At 36.0% G+C, this 23,819-nt stretch overlaps 3 protein-coding genes across 3 annotated transcripts; 1 reads left to right on the forward strand and 2 right to left on the reverse strand.

The window, feature by feature from the left end:
• Window positions 1–2,810: 2,810 nt before the first annotated feature.
• On the forward strand, window positions 2,811–3,788 carry LOC101685618 (olfactory receptor 10AG1-like; the record flags this gene model as incomplete). The annotated part of the gene is made up of 1 exon (XM_004781693.2): window positions 2,811–3,788. A coding segment is annotated over one exon (978 nt), but the record flags the coding sequence as incomplete, so codon positions are not given.
• A 6,247-nt stretch (window positions 3,789–10,035) lies between these two features.
• Window positions 10,036–11,001, reverse strand: LOC101678269 (olfactory receptor 10AG1-like). Its single transcript, XM_013050585.2, is given in 1 exon segment — window positions 10,036–11,001. A coding segment is annotated over 1 exon segment (966 nt).
• Window positions 11,002–21,725: 10,724 nt separating this feature from the next.
• LOC101677981 (olfactory receptor 10AG1-like) lies at window positions 21,726–22,694 on the reverse strand. The gene has a single exon (XM_004781672.3). It carries the CDS (start codon window positions 22,674–22,676, stop codon window positions 21,726–21,728), a length of 951 nt encoding a protein of 316 aa, XP_004781729.1. The 5' UTR covers window positions 22,677–22,694.
• Window positions 22,695–23,819: the final 1,125 nt, after the last annotated feature.

The raw sequence follows: 23,819 nt of genomic DNA on the forward strand, positions 1-23,819 counted from the left end.
CAGAAATTTTCCTGTGTCCCTGAGAAAAAACAGTCTGATTGCAATGAAATTGCATCTATTAAATGCACAAAAGAATCAAGCCTCTGTTTACCTTTCAGCTTGAAGGGCTTTTGAGAAAGACTGAACGTAGTGTTAATTTCAGAGTAGAACATGACCTTCTCGGTCTCTAGGCGTAATGAAGGAACACATACATGCAATCAGACAATGCTTGTAGTACAATCTCCTCTCCAATTCTAGGTGTGAATTTAGTGGATTAAAAATATTGGAAACCATATATTACTAATCATTAAGGTTAAATATTAGTTATGAAAATGCTTAGAAGAAACCTCCGGTTGGGACTTTTCCATCCCCTGCTTCCTCCTTCCTTCCTTCCCCTCTGCCTTCTTTTCTCCCTTCCTTCCTGTTGCTTGAACGTCTTCTGGTTCCTGATTCATTTATTCCTTAAGAGTCATTTGAGAAAATAAAAGGTGTACCGCTTTATGGAAGATATGGGTAAAACCATCTTTGAATTGCAAAACATTATAATTTCACTGGAAAATTTTGGAGATTAGACAAAATCATGAAAGGTATAAAATCCGTCATATTTAAATATGAAATCATATCAGTAAAAACTGCCAAACAGAATCTGAAATATATAGTGGAATTAGAATAGGGTTTACATTCTGGGACTGCTGGATATCTGCACTGATTCTAACTCAGTTGTCTTCAATTTACTTCAATTTAATTTCAATTAAAAACTTGAAGATTCTGGTGTCTGGGTAGCTCAATGTGTTAAAGCCTTTGCCTTTGGTGCAGGTCATGATCTCAGGGCCCTGGGATCGAGCCCCCCATTGGGGCTTTCTGCTCAGCAGGGAACCAGCTTCCTCCCTCTCTCTCTGCCTGCCTCTCTGCCTGCTTGTGATCTCTGTCTGTCAAATAAATAAATAAAATATTTTAAAAAACTGAAGATTCATTTATAAACCCTGCACTATATCTGATCAATATATGATATCTTTCAATATTTTAGTAAATCTGCTTATGAGTGGCATTATGGAATAAGCTGAAAATTAACAAATTCATAGAAAAAATGCTACCTAATATTATATTAAGGAAAGCTTTTATGATATTATAATATTTAGGGAGGGAATTAGAAACTGTGTAGACACGGATGATTCTGATTCCTACATTTCAACAGTCTTTATTGTATAACTCTATGTTTATAATGTATGTGAAATTAAAAAAAATATTCATCATTACTTCTTATTCAAAACTTGCATCAAACCTCATTTGAGCCAATGAGTGACTTCGTAAGTTGTAGATTATTTGTTTCCAATTTATTTTCCAGTTATTTTTTAATTCTACTTTGTTCTCTTTTTCCAAAGTGTTTACTGGTTAAAATACTAGAGAAGACTAAAGACAGGACTACTGTGTGACGGGTGAGAGAGAGATGAATACAAACACAGTATGAATACAAACACAGTATCCCACACCCACCACTGGTGGAGTGTCTAGTGCTTGCCAGTTAGTAATGGGAGTTTTTATCCATTTATGAATGAAACACATGTTGAGTCGTTTATGTGCATTAAGTACCCATATTTTATGGTCTCCTGGTTTTACGTGTTGTAATAAAAGTAATTTGGACTTTTACTTGCACCTAAGCCTGAATTCAAACCTCAATAATGCCATTTATTTGCTGTGATCTTGGTTGGTTCATAGAATATTTAAAGTTGAAGTTACCTTACAAGTGAAATGGTGATAGAATTACCTCCCAGCACGATTGTGAGGATCGAGTAAGACAGTGCCTGTGAATGCACCTACCACAGCATTGAATCCCTGCTCCCGGAGTTACCTGCTTACATGCAGTCCCCAGATACTGGAATACATGCACAGCCTTTGCACAGTACCATAGGAATGATCCATCATTCCAGAACTTTCCATTATTTGAGTACTAGGTGAATTAGACTCTTAGAGAATTCAACAAGGTTCTCTTGGTACACTTGGGAAGGAGTTGGATTGTCTAGGAGAACCTGCTAAAGGAACTGGGACCTCTGCATAACTTATAGAATACTTTATGAAATAGGATGGAAATAGGCAAAATGAACATAGGATCAGAGTAGGAAGGGCAACCTTCTGCTTGGACACTTTAAAAAAGAAAACCCTTTCAGATTTTTCTCCCTTTGACTTAAGTCTTGAATGAAAAACATGACTTTTCACCTCAGGAATTAACATTTAAATGCAGTATTTGCAATTTGGTAAATATCTCTTTACCTATTAAGAGCCACTTTTGAATGACTTCTTCCAGTTGAAATAAACTATTATAAAACAAACAAACAAAATCACAGAGATCACCCAGGAAATTACTTTCTTCAGCTCATTTCTTAAAATTTAATGATATATGTCACAAAAAATATTTGAGACAGCTTAAATCCAAATGTAAATAAATAGAAATATTTTAAAAGAAATAACGAGAGAGAGGAATTGATGGAAAAGGTCATTCTAAGCAAAATTGTCCAATGGCTTGCTATAAATATTATTTCTATTAATGTGATTCCAATTAGATTTTGATATTGCTATCATCAAAGCTGATAGCAAAATACAGCATTACTCATTATCAATAACAAGAAAATATACCATTTTTCAGCAGACCTAATCCCTGACAATGTTTTCTGGTAGATAATAGTGAAAGAATGAACATTTTTTTTTAAATCACAGTTTAACATCAAATGCAAATGTTTCCCTAGGAATCATTGCTAGGGACTTGTCCATTTTTAAAGTGCAGTGCTCTTATTTTATAGTTAAGCAAACTACAACTCGGCCAGATAAAGTGACTTCACATCTCGAATTCTTTATTTTCACAGATGATACCCGGAGACCAGACTGGAGAAGGAAATTTATCTTCAGTCGTGGAGTTTGTCCTCCTAGGGTTTTCTGACCTTCCAAACTTCCAGGGACTTCTATTTGGAATTTTCTTTCTCATCTACATATTCATCGTAACAGGAAATGGTCTTATCATACTAATTACGAGGGTGGACTCTGTTCTTCAAACACCCATGTATTTCTTTCTTGCAAATTTTTCCTCCTTGGAAATCTGTTATGTGTCTGTCACTCTCCCCAGGATTTTGGTCAATCTTTGGACTCAGGATAGAAGCATTTCCAGGCTGGGCTGTGCCACTCAAATGTGCTTCTTCCTTATGCTCGGAGCCACTGAATGTTTCCTGCTGGCAGTGATGGCCTATGACCGCTATGTGGCCATTTGTAACCCTCTGCACTACCCTCTAGTCATGAACCACGAGTTGTGCCTCCAGCTGGCTGCCGGTGCCTGGATCGGTGGAATTCCAGTCCAGATAGGACAAACGTGTCAGGTGTTCTCCCTGCCTTTTTGCGGTTCTAATCAAATCAATCACTTCTTCTGTGACATCCCCCCGTTGATCAAGCTGGCCTGTGGGGACACCTCACTTAATGAAATGTGTGTCTATGTAGTTGCTATATTATTTGCCATGATTCCTTTTCTACTTATACTAGGCTCTTACGTGAAAATTATTTCCACCATCCTGAAGTTTCCCTCAGCCAGGGGCCGGTCTAAAGCCTTCTCCACGTGTTCTTCTCATCTCATTGTGGTGCTTTTGTTCTTTGGCTCGGCTTCCATCACCTACTTAAGGCCCAAATCCAGTCATTCTGCAGGAACTGACAAACTGCTCTCTCTTTTCTACACCATAGTGACTCCGATGTTTAACCCCATGATATACAGCCTCAGGAACAAGGACGTGATTGCAGCCCTGAAAAAATTATTACTCAAGAAAAGAGTGTGAGCATCTTACAGATCACTTTTTTAATAAATTTTTCTCATGGTTATCACAGAAATATAATTTAATGTCTCTCTATTCATGTTGACGATGGCAATGTTCAGAATTACTATGTAATCCTTTGCAGTTATGTATTTGAGAGTTCTGGCCTGAAGTCACTTGTGGCTTCTTCTTTAACAAGACAATTAATCAATTCTCAAATATTCTATTCTTTTTTTTTTTAAAGATTTTATTTATTTATTTGACAGAGAGAGATCACAGGTAGGAAGAGAGGCAAACAGAGAGAGAGAGGAGGAAGCAGGCTCCCTGCTGAGCAGAGAGCCTGATGTGGGACTCGATCCCAGGACCCTGAGATCATGACCTGAGCCGAAGGCAGCGGCTTAACCCACTGAGCCACCCAGGGGCCCCAAATATTCTATTCTTTAAGACAATTTTTTTCCACAGCATATTATAATTTACCTACCTTTAAAATTTTTAGATAATTTCAACTGTTAGAATTGTTTTTAAAAAAGTGTGGAAGAAATAGGGCTGACCTTTCCTATTTGCCAAATATTTACAAATATCATGCTGTAATTCCCACCTGTATCTATGACCCATTCATTTCTTTGTGATAGGTTTACACTAGATATGTGTTGAGGAAGTGAACACAAGACAAATTATATATCATATTTTAAATTGTAAACAGAAATTAAAAGCAAAATGAAAATCTTTAATTATATACACTTTCTCAGTATTAGTTAAGAAAATGTTTCCATGTGTATCCAGAGAAAGTCAAACATCTGACTTGGCCCTATCACTTTGTTTTAAATATTTTTCATGGTGGGTGGGGGAACAGAGTAACTGTGTGATGGGCATTAAGGAGAATACTTGATGAGAGGAGCACTGGTGTTTCATGCAACTGATGAATCACTAAACTCTACCTCTGAAACTAGTAATGCACTATACGTTAATTAATTGACCAAAATAAAATAAAATAAAATAATTTCATCATTGTGCTTTATACCTGTTTCTGAAATGTATTTCTAACTTCTCAGAATGCTTTGCCACCGCTTACTTGAATTATCAAAGTTGCAGTGAAAAATAAATCTACGACTTTTTTTTAAAAGTGAGCCACCCCAGTTTATAACTTTTTTCACACTTAATTTAAAGAACCCATTTGAAACTGTAAAGGGGAGAAAACAAGAAGCAAAGTTTCATACACAATTACTTAATATCACAAATAGTAATATGTACATATCGAAGATGCCCAACATGTCTTCCTACAAGTTATAATTAAATTAGTGTAACAGTGACTAATCTTTCCCATTTTATCCTTGTCTCATTTCTATAAAATAAAGCTATTTTACGGGAAAGTGCAGGTAAAATCAAGAACTAATCAATCATAAATATCTTAAGGGTAAGAAGATTTAGGGCATTTATTAACATTGTACTTAACACCCACTTCTCTCTTTTGAATGTGCAACTCAGAGGATACTCAGTCTTTATTTCTAAACATTCTTGTTAATACTTGACTGTTTCATTTACCCAACAATTATGCCACTTTATAAGTTTTGTTATCCTTGTAGATATTTGTCCCTTCAGATTAGGTCCTTTTTATAAGGATTTGCATCTTAATTGCAACATTTGATACAAAAGTTTGAATCTTCATTTTTAGGGACTTGCATTTTAAACTTCTACAGTTAACATGATGCTCTATGTCATCTTTTTTTTAAAGTATGTATAAGTATAAATACCTTAACCTACTTCACGTATTTTCTTGCATGTATCAGGAATTAAACATATTCTCCATTGTAATAAAGATAAGGGTGTTGAAGATAATTACAATATTTATGAGAATGCTATTTTGTTTTCTTCTTTGATAATCACATGCTATGGTATAATGAAAACAACATTAGTTCAGGAATCAAGATTTTTATTTCTAATTTACCCTAAATATGCATCCTTGAGAGACTCTGTTGTTATTTGTATCAACTACTCTGTCTATAAAATGGAAATAATGTTTCATATCACTATCCCACTGTAATATTATGAACACATAATCATGATCTTGGATCCAAAAACTTTTGTTGAAAATTCAAGAATTTGGGGGCACCTGGGTGGCTCAGTGGGTTAAAGCCTCTGCCTTCAGCTCAGGTCATGATCCCAGAGTCCTGGGATCGAGCCCCACATCCGGCTCTCTGCTCAACAGAGAGCTTGCTTCCCTTCTCTCTCTGCCTGCTTCTCTGCCTACTTGTGATCTCTGTCTGTCAAATAAATAAAAATAAAATCTTAAAAAAAAAAAAAAGAAAATTCAAGAATTTTGGAGAAGGAGGCATTTGACAAAATCTAGTTTTCTAGTGAATGAAAGCTGCACATATTTTTTTAATAGAGAGTGAGAGTGTAAGAGGGGAGGGGCAGAAGGAGAATAGAGAGAGAATTTTTTTTTCTTTTTAAAGATTTTATTTATTATTAGAGTGCATGCATGAGAGAGAGTGAGTGAGAGAGAGTGAGGAAGCATGAGTTGGGAGGGGAGGCAGAGGGAGAGGGAGAAGCAGACTCCCCACTGAGCTAGGAGCCTGTTGCAGGCTCCATCCCAGGAACCTGATGTGATGAACTGAGCCAAGGGCAGATTCTTAACCAACTGAGCCAGCCAGGCACCCCAAGAGAGAAAATCTTAAGCAGACTCCAAGCTCAGCACAGAGCCTGACCTGGGGCTTGATCTCAGGACCTGAGATCATGACCTGAGCTGAACTCAAGGGTCTGGCACTCTACGGACCAAAACACCCAGGTGCCCCTGCACTTTTTTTTTTTTTTTTAAGGCTGCACATTTAAACATGGAAATTATTTTAACTGCCACTATGTTAATACAAATCCTTCTATAACAGCCTTCAAATTTCCCTGCCTTTTTAAACCTTTGAGCAGAATCTATTTTGCTTTGGCTTCTCAAGTCATACACCAGAAAATATTTGGGCTCCTGGGCTTTCAGGGCCTATCACAGTTTCCAGACATGGAATATCACTTAACTTTCTATCAACTCTCCATATCACATTATTTTCTTCTACGCCATATCTCTTCTTGCTTCTAGTCAATTGATTTTCAGAGTATAAGCCTCTAGAAATATTTTCTTTTTTTTTTAAAGATTTTATTTATTTATTTATTTGACAGAGCGAGATCATAAGTAGGCAGAGAGGCAGGCAGAGAGAGAGGAGGAAGCAGGCTCCCTGCCAGGCAGAGAGCCCGATGTGGGACTCGATCCCAGGACCCTGAGATCATGACCTGAGCCAAAGGCAGAGGCTTAACCCACTGAGCCACCCAGGTGCCCTAGAAATGTTTTCTAATTAATTAACTACTTTCATTTTTTCTAATGAATTTTTCCCATTGTCATCTATTATCTTCCTCATCATAGTGAAAGAAAGCAGTTTGTCAAATTAGTCACCTGATTTTACTTGTGATTCTAAATGTGATCCCACTTGAATAACAAAAGAGCAAAGCTTTCCTGAAGTGTCTTTTCCTTTTATTTTGATTTAGGATATAAAACAATTTCCTAATGTTTACATATGCTTTCAGTACAGAAACCAAATATATGGAGAAGCCTATTGATTTATTAATGGACTCTCTGTTTTAGAAATATTTTGATTGCCATAGAATAATGACCCTCAAAGAACCATCACACAGACACACACACACACACACATATATACACACATATATACACACACACAGAGACACAAATTCACACAGGCATGAGTAGTTGTGTAAATAAATGTCTGTTACAAAGAAGAAAAGTCAACTTCTTAGAATTGTGAATGAATTGTTAACACAATTTAAAAATAAATAAAAGTTTATCTTGACAAGAAAGATATTTGTAATTTACAAAGCACATCTATTTGCTGCACATTATCCTATTTAAAAACTAGTGGGACAAATAAATTTTCAGCATATAATTATCACTGTAAGTGGTTCCTGTTTTCTTGTTTGTTTCAGATTTTTACTTAAATTTCAGTCAGTTAATATCTAGTCTATACTTTGTAGGTTGACTAGTTAAGTGAGAAAATAATTGTTGATACTGTTCACAGATTTTGGGAGGAAGCTATGGAACTTCACTATCCAGCAAAAAATAATCACAGTGCTCCAAGAACATAGCTTTTATTTGCCCTTCTATAAAAATGTTAGATTTGATGACATCTATTAGAGTTATTTTTTAAATGTTTTCACCTTTGGTATATCTTCTATCTCAACTTTTTTTTTTCCTATCTTAGGCAGGAGGGACAATGAAAATGGAGAGAATTTTTTATAACTGCCTCACTCCATTCCACATATAATAGCTTCAGGAATGATATAATTTCTGCTTGGAAATTTTCCTGGCATTTTTTATTGTTCATATTATGTTTCTATTTTATTAATTTGTTCTTATAGCCAATGATTTACATCATATTTTTAGTTTTGATATGTTCATATGAAATGAGTAGAACTGACTTTTTCACTTATGGACTAAAACTTTAAAAGCAAATGCAATCTTCAGCACATTCTTTTTTAATTGGAAGTACTGGTGACAGGTCATGGTTCCTTATAGATCTGTTGCCTGCATACACAAGGATTCTTAGGCATAAATACTGACAATTAATAAGGTTAATTACATCAGTACAAATAGAGAAACAATACAAACAATGAATCGTAATGATTTTCCTCATATACAATGAAGACATATTTATGAATACATATTCACATTTCATGATTACATGAATAACACTGCTTATTGCAATAAACTATAAATATCAGTAAAACAAAGGAGAAAATAATAGAATGTTTTACCCTAATATACCCATAATTTACATTGATGATCATATTTTTGTTGATCACTTCCAGTATGTGTGTATATTGTATACAAGTTAGGTGTGTAATATCTGTGTTTTTATAACAGATATATATTTTTAAAGATTTTACTTATGTATGTATTTGAGAGAGAGAGAGCATGAGCAAGTAGGGAGAGAGGCAGAGAAGAGAGAATCTTTTTTTTTTTTTAAAGATTTTATTTATTTATTTATTTGACAGAGAGAGATCACAAGTAGGCAGAGAGGCAGGCAGAGAGAGAGGGGGGAGACAGGTTCCCCGCTGAGCAGAGAGCCCGATGCGGGACTCGATACCAGCACCCTGAGATCATGACCTGAGCCAAGGCAGCGGCCTAACCCACTGAGCCACCCAGGCGCCCCGAGAAGAGAGAATCTTAAACAGATTCCAATCCTAGTGCTGAGGCTTATGCGGGGCTTGATCCCACCACTGGGAGTTCACAACTCAAGTGAAGCCATAATCCAGTGTTCAACCAATTGAGCCACCCAGGTACCCCTATAGTAGATATATTTTATAAAATTTTATTCCTTTTCCCTAATTTTCCCATCTCACTATCATCTCTAGAAAAGTACATTGAACATACATTCCCATAACTTTCTCACCTCTTTTTATTACAGGCAAATATTTTATTTTATTTTTTTTAAGATTTATTTATTTGACAGAGAGAGATCTCAAGTAGGCAGAGAGGCAGGCAAAGAGAGAGAGAGGAGGAACAGGCTCCCTGCTGAGCAGAGAGTCTGATGCGGGATTTGATCTAAGGACCCTGAGATCATGACTTAAGCCAAAGGCAGAGGTTTAACCCACTGAGCCACCCAGGCAACCCACAGGCAAATATTTTAATAACAATATTTACTTTTATCAAATCATAAAACTGTATTACATAGAAATGGTTAATCTGGTAGTAGCATAAATTGTGTTTAATATTGATTGGTATTAGTGCACCAATAGTTTATAAAACTATGTTTCCAGTGAAAGGTGCATTTTTCTTTAATGATTTTTTGTAGAGTCATTGCAAGAGATACATATTTATTTATTTTAATGTTTGTTGTCGAGCCAGTTCTTAAAGCAAAAGCAACTCTCAAAAGCAACTCTGCGGAAATGAATGATATGATTTTCCGTAAGTGAAACAACAAAGCCCATATTACAACTAAGTTCATTACATTGAATCTTGTCAAAAGTTCTTACTGAGAGAGGAAAATAAAACATGAGAAAACTATGAAATTACCAATGGAATGACTTGTTATTTGATAAAATGTGCACAAATATATGATTTGACACATTAGAACATTACAAGTAATTTTTAATTTAGAAAAAAGTTACCATTGTATAGACAGATATTAGAAATTAATATAAATATCTGTTGAAATCTCAACACCAATACATAAAGAATCAATTACTGCAAGTATCACATTTTTAATGAAGTGAATTATTTACATAGCAATCTTCTCAATGCCTTTATGACTTCCTTGTTCCTTAGACTGTATATGAGGGGATTAAACATGGGAGTCACAATAGTGTAGAAAAGAGAAAGCACTTTGTCAGTCCCTGCTGAGTGACTGGTTTTGGGTCTTAAATAGGTAATAATGGCTGATCCAAAGAACAACACCACAACCATAAGATGCGATGAACAGGTGGAGAAGGCTTTGGCCTGACTTGTGGCTGATGGCAATTTAAGGATTGTGGAGATGATTTTGCCATAGGAAATAAGTATCAAAAGAAAGGGAGCCGTGGCAATCAACACAGCAACTATGTAGACCATCATTTCATTCACAAATGTGTCCCCACAAGCAAGCTTGAGTATTGGGGGGATGTCACAGAAGAAGTGGTCAATTAAATTAGAGCCACAAAAGGGCAGAGAAAAAATCTGGAATGTCTGCCCTATCTGGACTGGAATTCCACTGACCCAAGAGCTAGCCACCAGCTGGATGCAAAATTTGTGGTTCATGACTAGAGGGTAGTGCAGAGGGTTACAAATGGCCACATAGCGGTCATAGGCCATCACTGTCAGAAGAAGGCACTCTGTGGCTCCCAACACAAGAACACAGCACATCTGTGTAGCACAAGCAACTAAAGAAATTGTTCTTCTCTGGGTCCAAAGGTTCATAAGCATTCTGGGGAGAGTAACAGAAACATAACAGATTTCCAAAAAGGAAAAATTGCCGAGGAAAAAGTACATAGGGGTCTGGAGAGCACGATCCAATTTTGTTATTAGAAATATGATGCCATTACTCATCACAATAACAATATAGGTGACTAGGAAAATTCCAAATAGAAGCCACTGGAGATGGGGAACATCAGCAAAGTCCAAGAGAACAAATTCTATCAATTCAGTCAGATTTTCTTCTTGTGATTTTCCTTGGTGTTTCATCTGTGGAAAGGGTCAATTGAGCATGTACTTTATTTTACTTTAATGCATCAGTACCTATTCTCTAAATTGTATTAGAGTATCTACATTGGTTTTCATAATCACTGTAATTGTTTCTAATTTAATAATATTACCATTCGTGTAATTCTCACTTTCTCAGTTTGGATCCTGTGGATTATCACTGTACACACTCCCTTGAAATTTCCTTTAAGATCATCCCATATACTTTCTGAATACAGCCCAGGATAAACCAAACTATGCCTTGCTCAGCACAGACACTGGAAACATTGGCAATCACTGAAAACAGATCTCCTGCTATGCCATATGATCCCATTCTTAATTACATTCCTTGACGATGCTATTGTACTTTCCTATGGTTTCCTCTACCACACTTCTGTAGAACTACATCAGACTTTGTCTTCCCCATATATTTTCAACTGCCTAATTGAACTCTTCAATATCCTCTTATCACTTTATTTCTTACTCATTTATTTTCTTATTATACAGTTAATATCATTAGGAAATTTACAAAAAAATAGAGGAGTATTTTATCACACATAGGGAAATAAGACAAATGTTTTTGGTAGGATACCAAATGGGGACTATAAAAGGGTTTCATTCAGGAGAAGTTGCCTGGGAGCATGGATACAGATACAAATAATAAAAAGGGTGACCCTGGGAAAACAAGGATAGCCTGGAGTGTGTTCTTTCCTTGTGGGTATGTGTGTGGGTGTGGGGGTGGGGAGGTATGGGTCTGTGTGCTGTGTGATCTCCACTATCTCTTTTGTTCCTCAAAAAACACTTGACAAAACAGTTTCTAAACTCACTTCTCAGAGATAAGAATACTGAGACTTACTAATGATAGATAATGTGATCATGTGTACATAGGTGTTATGATTACAAGTCAGTGTTTCTTTTCTAAATATTTTATTTATTTATTTGAGATAGAGAGAGAATCAGGAGAGGGGCAGAGGGAGAGGGAGAGAAAGAATCCCAAACAGATTGTGCCAGGCTCAGATTCTGATGTGGGAATCAATCTCACAACCCTGAGATCATGACCTGAGCCAAAACCAAGAGTCAGATGCTAAACCAGCTGAAGCACCCAGGTGCACCAGTGGCTTATTTATTTATTTTTTTTAGTTGGACTTGAGTTTAAATCCTAACTTCATGATTTATTATCTGTGTGACATTAAGCCATCATTTAAATTTTTTAAAGTTGCTTTCTTATTTGTGATAATTAAATGAGATAATATTGGTAAAATTACCTATCAATTTTATTCTGATTTATTATTAGTTATGGTCTTATAATTATAATTAATATGCTATGAGTATGGTAATATGTTCTTAAGTCCTTAGTCTTAAGGTCGTAACAATTATTGCATTACTTGTTGGTCATCATGTCTATTTTTTCATTCTTTCCTTTCATCAAGCCCAGGACGAAGGTAAGGTGAGTGAGACAGCTCAGGTACAAAATTGAGAGGCACTCACTCATTCTCAGAGCTGAATTTGTGTTGTTGAATCCTGAGAGTGAATGAATCCTTAGATATTGTATCCTTAGAATTTCTTGGCTCAAGGTCAGTCGCAGGTCTGCCTTTCATTTCTCCATTCTGGTGGGTTTGGACTTTGTCCCCCAAACAGCATACTATAATGTCATGTATATGGAATTCACTGCCAAGATGGGCTGGATTTAAATCAAGGGTTCACCACCTGCTAGTTCTATGACCTCATGAGAGATGCTTAATCTCCTCATGCTATAGTTCACCCAACTACAAAACTGGCTAAATACTGTGCTGACACTTAGGATGTTTATATTAATGTATTCATTTCACACATGTAAAACAATTTGAAGTCCTGGTACTCATACAAGTCTCTCTAAAGGTAGCTGTTATCATTGTTATTAAAAACTAAAACTTATTCTTCTGAATTGTACTCTCTGTTCTAAGCAGCATGAAAAAATTCTCTAATTTACTTTTTCTTTGCATCAAGTGATTAATCTGGAAATGGAATGAGACCTCAAAGCAATCATCAGAATGTCATAAAAAATGTCACGTTCTGCAGACATGAATTCTCCACCAATAGTTTTGTATATATTATTATCTCTATTCTGTGAACCTAAGTCCTATAGTACCTATCACTGTTCAGCAAAGATTGCTGCAGTTTGGTTAATTCCTTTAGTAAGCCTTTCTTTATACTATTAGTGTAGGACCTGGGAAGTAAAGACCATGGCTGTTTTCCCAGTTAGGATCACTTATAGGGGTTAGAAAATGGCTACACGTAAGATCGTGCCAAGTATTTGATTCTGAAGTTAAGTAAAGCAGCAGACACGTTTTAAATAAAACCATATTCTAGGAGAAGTAAAGGAAAAGTGAAGGGGGGGAATCAGAGGAGGAGATGAATCATGAGAGGCTGTGGACTCTTTGAGGGGATGGATGAGCCTGGTGGTGGGCATTATGGAGGCCACGTATTGCCAGGAGCACTAGATGTGATGGATAAACAATGAATCTTGGAACACTGAATCAAAAACTAATGATGTATTTTATGGTGATTAACAACACAATAAAAATTAAAATAAAAAAACAAAAAAATCATATTCTTAAAGGGGAGAAATGGATTAATATACAAAAGAATAAAATTCCAATCTTTATGTAGTTCTATTAAAAATGGCATTTATTTAATATAAATAATTTCATGTTTATTATGAAGAAAATTACCATGCTAAATAAAATATAATTTTTAGTTGTACAAACTCAGCATTTTGGTGAAGAAATCATTGATATATAACATGAAATAGTAAGATTTGTGTATGTATTTCTCAAGAGTGGAGCAAAGCAGAAAGAGCAGAGGTTTGCTCCATGAGCTCTCACAATATTATACTAGTTTCTTTCTTACAAATATTTAAGTTCTTATTAATAAAGGGAAATAAAACTTAATGTTGTGGGGTGCCTGGGTGGCTCAGTGGGTTAAGCCTCTGCCTTTAGCTCAGGTCATGATCTCAGGGTCCTCGGATCAAGCCCCGCATTGGGCTCTCTGCTCAGCAGTGAGCCTGCTTCCCTTTCTCTATGCCTGCCTCTCTGCCTGCTTGTGATCTCTCTCTCTTTCTGTCAAATAAATAAATAAAATCTTAAAAAAAAAAAAAAAACTTAATGTTGTAAGAGTTTTCTTTAAACCCAAGCCTCCATTATGTGAAAAACTACAAATGATTAAGAGAAGGTAAAACAGCACTCTACTTCAACTAAATATTGAAGCCACACAAGCTTCAGTTATGTTTATATATTTGGTATATATTAGCAACTTAAACCTTAAATTAATTTAAAAACAATATTGAATTTAAAACTGTTTTTCTTTATCTTACAAGTCCTTAATTCTATCACTTGTTTTCTTTAAAATAAATGTTCTTTGGGTTCCCCAATGGTTGTAACATGATTTCATGGATTACTGTGCTTTAAATCTCTTATTACATTATCAAGTTGAATACATAAATATAACACTTATTTTTTTACAGTGTATTGGTGCAAAATGAAATTTCCAATAATATTACATATACCTAGAAAAATTACTTCAGTTATTACAGTTTTCAGTATTTCTAAATGACTTAATCCCATTATTTATTAACATTATTTCATTGTAAATTTTATTTAATAAAATCAGAAACATATAGAAGTCATTGTAACAAAATGATATATGTGTTACTTTGTGTTAAATGCAAGTTTTAAATTTAAAAATATCATCTAAGCCTAGTATCAGTATAAATTAGTTTGTATTTACCTTTCTTCTTTGGGTTGTTGCTGATTTTTTTCACTATAGAGGATTTAATGGTTTCGTTACTGTATTTGAAAATCACTTGTGTCATCAAAGATATGTGAACCACCTTTATAATAATTTGTTCTTTCCAAACATGAACTGTTCTTTAAATGCAGTTATTTAACTCTACCTCAGGGATCTTTTCAGCCTGACAAATTTAGATTCTAATTAGAAGTATCACTATGGCATCTCTGATGTGTTGTATTTTAATTTTTCCACATAGTTCTTAGCCTTCCCAGAATACTTTCTCTTCAGCCCCTATATGGACTAGAGCAGACAGCATATTTCATTTCTTAGGCATGGAACAGAGCACTGAACACTACTATCTGAGACCATCCAAAATTGACACACATCTGATTCTTACCTTACCTATTCTATTATAAATGCTCCATTGGGAGTCTGTTCCTATCAGACCAAGATGTCAAATTTGTTTTTCTTATGTTCTCCTCTGTGATAGGTTCCTTGATCACTAGTTAGAGCTGGCCTGTGTAACCATTGTGTTAAATGTTCTGATGAAAAATGCTATTTTTATGCACAAAACTATTATACTATTGGTTTCTTCATGGTCACCTGCACAACTTGAGACTTAGCTGTAGAGTGAATTACACATGGTTCAAAAATCTAAAATTTTAAGCTAAGGCTAATCTGAAAAGTGGAAATGTTCCCTTCCTTTGGCAGGCATATCAATCTTTTCCCAATTTCCTTTTACATCTTTAAGGTGTGAATATTTTCAAGCTTTACTTAGGGTAAAATGAGAATCTGAAAGAAATCTAGCTGAGATCATGGGAAAGATTCAGAGCAAAGAGTCTGTGAATTCTAAGCTTCAATTCTAGGAAAGGCAATTTTGTTCCAACAGATTGTTTAAGAATCATGGTTTGAGAACAATTTCTCACGTCAAACATAGGATGTTGCTTCCAGTTGTTTAGTAAATAGTGATTTCTATGAGTTTAGGATTAGGAAAGGAAACTATTTCAGAGAGAGAACTCCAATAGCAATGTGGTAACAGGAAATGATGAGGAAATTGACCTGGGATCCATCAGTAGCATGTGCCCCAGATCATGGAAGGCGATGAGGAGGAGGGCAGCAGATCTCACAAAGGAGCCAAATGAGAGCTCAGCGAGGGACTGAGAAACCAACCAGGCTGAAGATACAAGGATGTGTGTCCAAAATGTATCTCTGCTGAGAACTTCCAAGCCGCAAAATCAGAAGGTGTAATGCCAGGCATGGGTACAGAGGTCTTCTGATGATATAAAATAGAATATTGAGAAAAACAAAACAAAACAAAACTCAAAAACAAATGAGAATTTGTCACTCAATAAAGATAGCCTACCAAATTGGTGAAATACAGACATTTAAAGTACATGCTCTCGAGACAATTGGCCAACCAGTTTCCAGACAACAGGAAAGAACAATGAACTTTTGTGAAGAGCATATATTATTAAATACTTTAGTGACTGAAGTGATGAAAGCGTTCTAAAGAAAAGATCTTTTTTGTTTGTTTGTTTTTTAATTAATTAATTAATTTATTTATTTATTTTCAGCGTAGCAGTATTCATTGTTTTTGCACCACACCCAGTGCTCCATGCAATCCATGCCCTTTCTAATACCCACCACCTGGTTCCCCCAACCTCCCACCAATTGTGGAATAATGAAAGTTTATGGCTCACAATTAAGAAGGCAGGACACAAAATTTGAAAAAAAAAAAAAAAAGGGATGTGTCAAAATAAATAATTCGGCATGATAAAAGAAATAATCCACCAAACTAAAGTCAAATAGAATGTATACAATGGGAATAATAATTATAAATAATATCTTGGGGAACCTGTGTAGTTCGATTCATTAAGCTTTCAGCTCAGGTCATAGTCCCAGGGTCCTGGGATCCAACCCCACACTGGGCTCCCTGCTTAGAGGGGAGTCAGCTTCTCCCTCTCCCTATGCACTCTCACAAATAAATATATAAATAAATCTTAAAAAATGATATCTCAAATGAAGTGGTCTTGGCTTGTTCTTTAATATAAAAAAAAGGCCAAAATATAAATAGAAAAATGTACTAAACCTAATAGTGCAATTGCTGAGTCATAGGGTAGCTCTATTTTTAACTTATTGAGGAACATCCATACCATTTTCCCGAATGGCTGCACCAGCTTGCATTCCCGCCAACAGTGTAAGAGGGTTCCCCTTCCTCCACATCCTCGCCAACATTTGTTGTTTCCTCTCCTGTTCATTTTTGCTCTTCTGACTGGCGTAAGGTGGTGTCTCACTGTGGTTTTGATTTGTATATTTCCCTGATGCCAAGGGATGCGGAGCATTTTTTTTCACGTGTCCGTTGGTCATGTGTATGTCTTCTTTGAATAAATGTCTGTTCATGTCTTCTGCCCTTTTCTTAACTACCTTTTTATTTTCGAGATGTTAAGTTTTAGTTCTTTATAGATTTTAGAGACTAGTCCTTCATCTTACATGTCATTTGCAAATATTTTCTCCCAACCATAATTTCCCTTTTAGTTTTATTGACCGTTTCTTTACTGTGCAGAAGCTTTTTGTCTTGATGAAGGCCCAGTAGTTCATTTTTGTTTTGTTTCCCTTGCCTTGCTATTTAGGTCTTGTATCCATCTTGAGTTTCTCTTTGTGTCTGGTCTAAGAGAATGATCCAGTTTAATTCTTCTGCATGTGGCTGTCCACATGCACCTATGTACCCAGCACCATTTATTGAAGAGACTGTCCTGTTTCCACTGGATATTCTCTCCTGCCTTGTCAAAATTCAGTTGACCATGGATTTTAGGGTCCACTTCTGGGTTTTCTATTCTGTTGCATTGATCTATTTGTCTGTTTTTATGCCAGTACCATGTTGTCTTGGTTAATCACAGCCTTGTAATATAACTTGAAGTCTGGCATTGTGAAGCCACTAGCTTTGGTTTTCTTTTTCTTTTTTTTTAAAGATTTTATTTATTTATTTGACAGAGAGATTACAAGTAGGCAGAGAGGCAGGCAGAGAGAGAGAGGAGGAAGCAGGCTCCCTGCTGAGCAGAGAGCCCAATGCGGGACTCGATCCCAGGACCCTGAGATCATGACCTGAGCCGAAGGCAGCCTCATTAGTTTTTCATGTAGTGTTTAAAGATCCATTAGTTGCATATAACACCTAGTACTCATCACAACATGTGCCAATGTTCATAAAGGCAATGTCCATAATAACCAAACTGTGAAAAGAACCAAGATGCCCATTGACACATGAATGGAAAAGAAGATGTAGTATTTATATACCATGGAATATAACTTAGCCATGAGAAAGGATGAGTACTTAGCATTTACATTGACATGGATGAAACTGGAGTGTATTATGCTGAGCAAAATAAGCCAATCAGAGAAAAACAATCATCATGTGGTTTCACTCATATGTGGAATATAAGAAATAGTGTGGAGGATCTTAGGAAAAGGGAGGAAAAACTGAATGGGAAGAAGTCAGAGAGGGAGACAAATCATGAGAGACTTTTAACTATAAGAAACAAACCGGTTGCTGGAGAGGAGGTGGGGTATGGAGTAATTGGGTGATGGGCATTAAAAAGGGCACATGATGTGATGAGTGTGATGAGCACTGGGTGTTACAGACAACTGATAAATTATTGAACCCTATATCTGAAACTAATGGTGTACTATATGTTGTCTAATTGAATTTAAATTAAGAAAAAAAAAAAGAAAGGAAAAGTGTACTAAATAGATTAAGAATTCACAGAAAAGAGAAGAAGAGCATTCCTTAAATAGGGACATATATTCCTTTGTTTTGTTTTGTTCAACTTTTTTTTTCCTGATTGGTATGATTATGATATTGTGACCTCAATAAGAAATACATATTGATCTCTGGCCCTGACTGCTGACACCGTGCTCCTGGAACTCTTGTTATTTCCTAATTGATGAGTACACTTGGAGCACCTTTTGTTTTAATATTTGGTCTTTGACCCTGGTTCCTGACCCTGCTCCTAAAACTCCTATAATTTCTTGGGCAGTAGGAGTGTCTTTTGTTCTAATGAGGCAACCTTGGGTGGGGTACTGGATGACTTTTGCATGAGGACTAATTGATCAACAGAAGAACCAAGCCATGATTAGAAACTTAGAATTTTCATCTCTCCTTACCTCCATTTTCTTTAGAAGAGAGAGGGGCTGAAACCAGAGTTAATGGCCTGCCTTGCCTATGTGATGAAGCCTCTTTAAACATTCCTAAAGCTGGGGCTCAGAGAGCTCCCAGTGGGGTAAACATATCCATGTGTCCAAAGAGTGACAGATCCCACTGCATGAGGACAGAAGTTCATACATTTGGGAGCTTCCTGACCTCACCCTATTATGCATCTTTTCATCTGGCTATTGATCTGTACATAAAATGTATCTCCATTCAAATTCCAGCATTTGATATCCTAGCATCAAAGAGCAAAACTGAATCCAAAGGGGAATATATGCTAACTCCTAAACAGACCAGCATTGTTAATATATATTAGTAGGTTTGAATTTTACAGTGTTCCAAAGTAAGTGAAGAATATTAATACAAAATCATATTGACATAAAATAATTCACACTTTCTGGTGCCTGGGTGGCTCAGTGGTTTAAGCCCCTGCCTTTGGCTTGGGGCATGATCTCAAGGTCCTGAGATCGAGCCCCACATTGGGCTCTCTGCTCAGCAGGGAGTCTGCTTCCCTCTCTCTCTCTGCCTACTTGTGATTCCACTCTCTATCAAATAAATAAATAAAATCTTTTAAAAATAATTCATACTTTTTCTTCTATGTTTAGTTATAGCTTCTTTTTCCTCCCTCAGTAGAACAGTGTATCTACATTATATATATATATATATGTATATATATATATGTAATATATGATATAAATATATACAAATACATATATAATCATATATATGCAAGAAACTTTTGTTTTGGGACACCTGGGTGGCTCAGTCAGTTAAGTATCTGCCTTTGGCTCAGGCCACCATCCCAGAATCCTGGGATTGAGTCCCATGTTTGGCTCCTTGCTTAGTTGGGGGCCTGTTTCTCCTTCTGCCTGCTGCTTCCCTTGCATGTGCTCTCTGGATCCCTCTGACAAATAAATAAACTAAATCTTAATTTTTTTTTTTTTTTTTTTAGTGTATGAGGTTATGGATTGCTAACCTTCTTTGTCTTACAAAAATAGTTATGTTTTATGCATGTATTTACTTTCTCACATGTCAGGAAAGCTTGGAAATTCTTCAGGAAAGGGGATCTAAAATATTGTCTTGACAGGCTGGCTTATATTATATGGTGTAGATGTACTCCACTATCTCAGTATGTTTCAACTGAGAGCACCTTCCCTTTGCTTCTTGTTTCCTTTTGCACTATAAAAAAACAAAACAAAACAAAACAAAAAACCTCTTATAAACACTCTTGAACAAACACATTTAATAAAAATTCTTAAACAAATACAGGTAATAATTATTCTTAGAAAATATTATTTCTATAAGATGAGTTTTCATTGATATGTTTTTTTTTAAGATTTTTATTTATTTATTTGACAGACAGAGATCACAAGTAGGCAGAGAGTCAGGCAGAGAGAAAGGAAGGGAAGCAGGCTCTCTACTGAGCAGAGAGCCTGCCACAGGGCTTGATCCCAGGGCCCCAGGATCATGACCTGAGCTGAAGGCAGAGGCTTTAACCCACTGAGCCACCCAGGCGCCCTTCATTGATATGGTTTTTAAAATAAAAGGACAAATACTTTAATTTTTTCATTCAAAAGAAAAAAATGCCAAATTACTTCCCAAAAAGGGTACAGAATTTATTCCAGAGGATTCAAATAGAAGCAATTCAATGAAAAGACTACTTACATGGTGCATTACTTTCCTAGATCTACTGTAACAAAATACCACCAACTGAAGAACTTAAAACAACAAAAATTGAATCTCTTATAGTTTTAGAATCCAGAGTCCAATATCACAGTGTTAGCAGTCTCTCCTCATTCCCTCTACAAGATCTAAGGGAGACTCATTCTTTGTTTCTTCCAGCTCTTGGAGGTTCTTGATCTCTTTTTGGTTCTTGGCTGCATCACTCCCATTTCTGCCTCCACCTTCACATGTTCTTCTCGATGACTCTATTTTTTAAGCTGTGTTTACCTTTCTGTCTCATAAGGCCACTGGTCAAGGAATATAGTGCCCACCTTAAATCAGGATGATCTCATTTCCTTGACTTGATTACATCTACAAAGTCCTTTTTCTTTTCTTTTCTTTTTTTTTTTTTTTTCAGATACGGCACATTTGCAGATTGTAAATAGACATTTATTTTAGAAGGACCAACATTTCAATGTGTTACACATCCATTTGGATAGTATATAGTGAAAACTCCAGAGTCTTGTAATACTAAATAGATATTATCAAAGCAAAACCTGAAGCTACAAGGGGGAGGGAATGATGTCACCAGAATAAAGGGAAAATTCTCAGGATTTGCAATCTTAAAGCAACATGGACAATGACAAGAGATAGAAGGACAAATGCAAAGAAAATACTGATTCTCCTGCTTCCACCATCTTGGCTGCTGCTGGATTTTGTCACTGACTAAATTCAATCACAAGTACAAGGAATGGCAGCAAATATATTTGAAGGAAAGGGAAGGTTAAAAAAATAAATGATCACAGCACATGACCCTAAACCTTCCTTATAAAACACACTGAGTTAGCTATTATTGTATTGTTCAAGCAATCTCGTAACTCACTAGTTCACAGTAGAGGACAGATGGATCTTCAAATTAGATTGCTGCAACCGAGATAAATGGTGTTTGATTTACAGAGCCCTAAACTTAATCCTGTAAAACTAAATTTTCTTAATATAATGTGAGGTTTCTATGATGACATTAATGATCATTATTGAGAAATAAAACTAGAAGACCTTTTTTTCTATTGTCTCTACATGATGAACACATAAGCAAATTCCATAATTGCATGTATTTGAGTCACATTAATAACTTTGTTAGTAGTTTTCTCAATGCTACCATGATGTCTTTGTTCCTCAGAGTATATATAATGGGATTCAATGTTGGGATCAAAACGGTGTAGAAAAGAGAGATCAATTTTCCAACTCCTTCAGACTGATTTGGTCTGGGTCGTAAATAAGTGATGGTAGCCGTTCCATAGAATAAGACTACAACTATCAGGTGAGAGGAGCAGGTGGAGAAGGCTTTAGCTCTCCCTTTGGCTGATGACAATTTCAGAATGCTGGATATAATTTTGCCATAGGAGAAAACAATCAACAGAAATGGAACCATGATGAAGACCACTGCAACTACATAGATTGCTATCTCATTCACAAATGTGTCCCCGCAAGCAAGTTTGAGTACTGGGGGAATGTCACAGAAGAAATGATTAATTATGTTAGACCCACAAAAGGGCAGAGAGAAAATCTGGCATGTTTGCCCAATTACAACTGGAGCTGTGCTGACCCATGACACAGTCACCAGCTGGACACAGACCTTGTGGTTCATGACTAGAGTATAATGCAGAGGGTTACAGATGGCCACATAGCGGTCATAGGCCATCACTGTCAGGAGAAGACACTCTGAACCTCCAAACATAAGGACAAAACACATTTGCGCAGCACAGGCAAAGACAGAAATATTTCCTTTCTTGGTCAATAGGTCCATGAGCATTCTTGGGATAGTGACTGTTACATAACAGATTTCTAAGAAGGAAAAATTGCTGAGAAAAAAATACATGGGGGTCTGGAGAGCAGAGTCAATTTTTATTATCAATATAATGATGCTATTGCACATAAGGATAGTTAGGTAGATGACTAAAAATACTCCAAAAAGAATCCATTGGATATTGGGAATATCAGAAAACCCCAAGAGAACAAATTCCACAATGGCAGTTATATTCAAAATTTCTGTTTTTAATTTGTTCTCCATCTGCAGATATAGTAAATTCAAGATGGTTAATTCACCTTTTTTTTTTTTTTTTTTTTTTAGAGAAAGAGAGAGTGCAAGTAGGGTTGAGAGGGGGGAAGGGAGAGAAGAGAGAGAAAGAGAATCTCAACCAAGCTCTGCATCCAGAGTAGAGCTTGACACATGGTTCTATCTCATGACCCTGAGATTATGACTGGAGTCAAAATCAAGGGTCAGAAGCTCAACTGACTGAGTCACCCAAGTGCCCCAATTCACTAACACTTTTGAACCACATTTTTCTCTACTGTTACCTGGAGTAGACAGATGAATGTATTTATGTAATCTCAAATTATTTCCATTACTTTGCTCTATTTCTAGGAAATGATATGTGAAACCTCAGAAATGAACTGATGTGCAGTTAAAATCAATTCAAGAAAAAAATCCTGGGTGCCTGAGTGGCTCAGTGGGTTAAGCCGCTGCCTTCGGCTCAGGCCCTGATCTCAGGGTCCTGGGATCTAGCCCCGCAGCGGGCTCTCTGCTCAGCGGGGAGCCTGCTTCCTCCTTTCTCTCTGCCTGCCTCTCTGCCTGCTTGTGATCTCTGTCTGTCAAATAAATAAATAAAATCTTTAAAAAAAAAAAAGAAAAAAATCCTAATATATAGGTCTTATACTTGCATTTAATAATACTAAAGATAGTGAGAAGTGTGCATTGTTATTTACAGCATATTGTGCAGGAATAATCTGTAGTTATTTCACCCCTATTAAAAGTGGAACTATTTTTCTACTGTTTTTGTCTGAGTTCATCTTATTTTTCTGTATTGGTTGACTTATTCCATCTTTCAATTCAAATATTTTCTCTTAAACTTTTGTTTCATTCTTATTCAAAATGAGTTTTAAATCTTCCTATTTATCTTCCAATTAGAATCACTTTTTTAAACCAATCCTTTGTTCCTGAGGGAATAAATATATGCAATATTATTCTTCTACTTTATGTACCTCTCCATCACTTTTGCTAAATATTAAAAGCATAATCTCATCATACTTCTCAATAACCTTCCTTATTAACACATCCTGTGCAACACATGATAAATATCAAGTAAGCTTTAATCCAATCCAAAAAAAATGATCCATTCAGTGCAATCTTTTTCCATATATTGCTCCTTACCTA

This window comes from Mustela putorius, unplaced genomic scaffold, assembly GCF_011764305.1.
Source record: "Mustela putorius furo isolate JIRA1106 unplaced genomic scaffold, ASM1176430v1.1 tig00000127_pilon_pilon_pilon, whole genome shotgun sequence".
NCBI classification, from domain to species: Eukaryota; Metazoa; Chordata; class Mammalia; order Carnivora; family Mustelidae; genus Mustela; species Mustela putorius.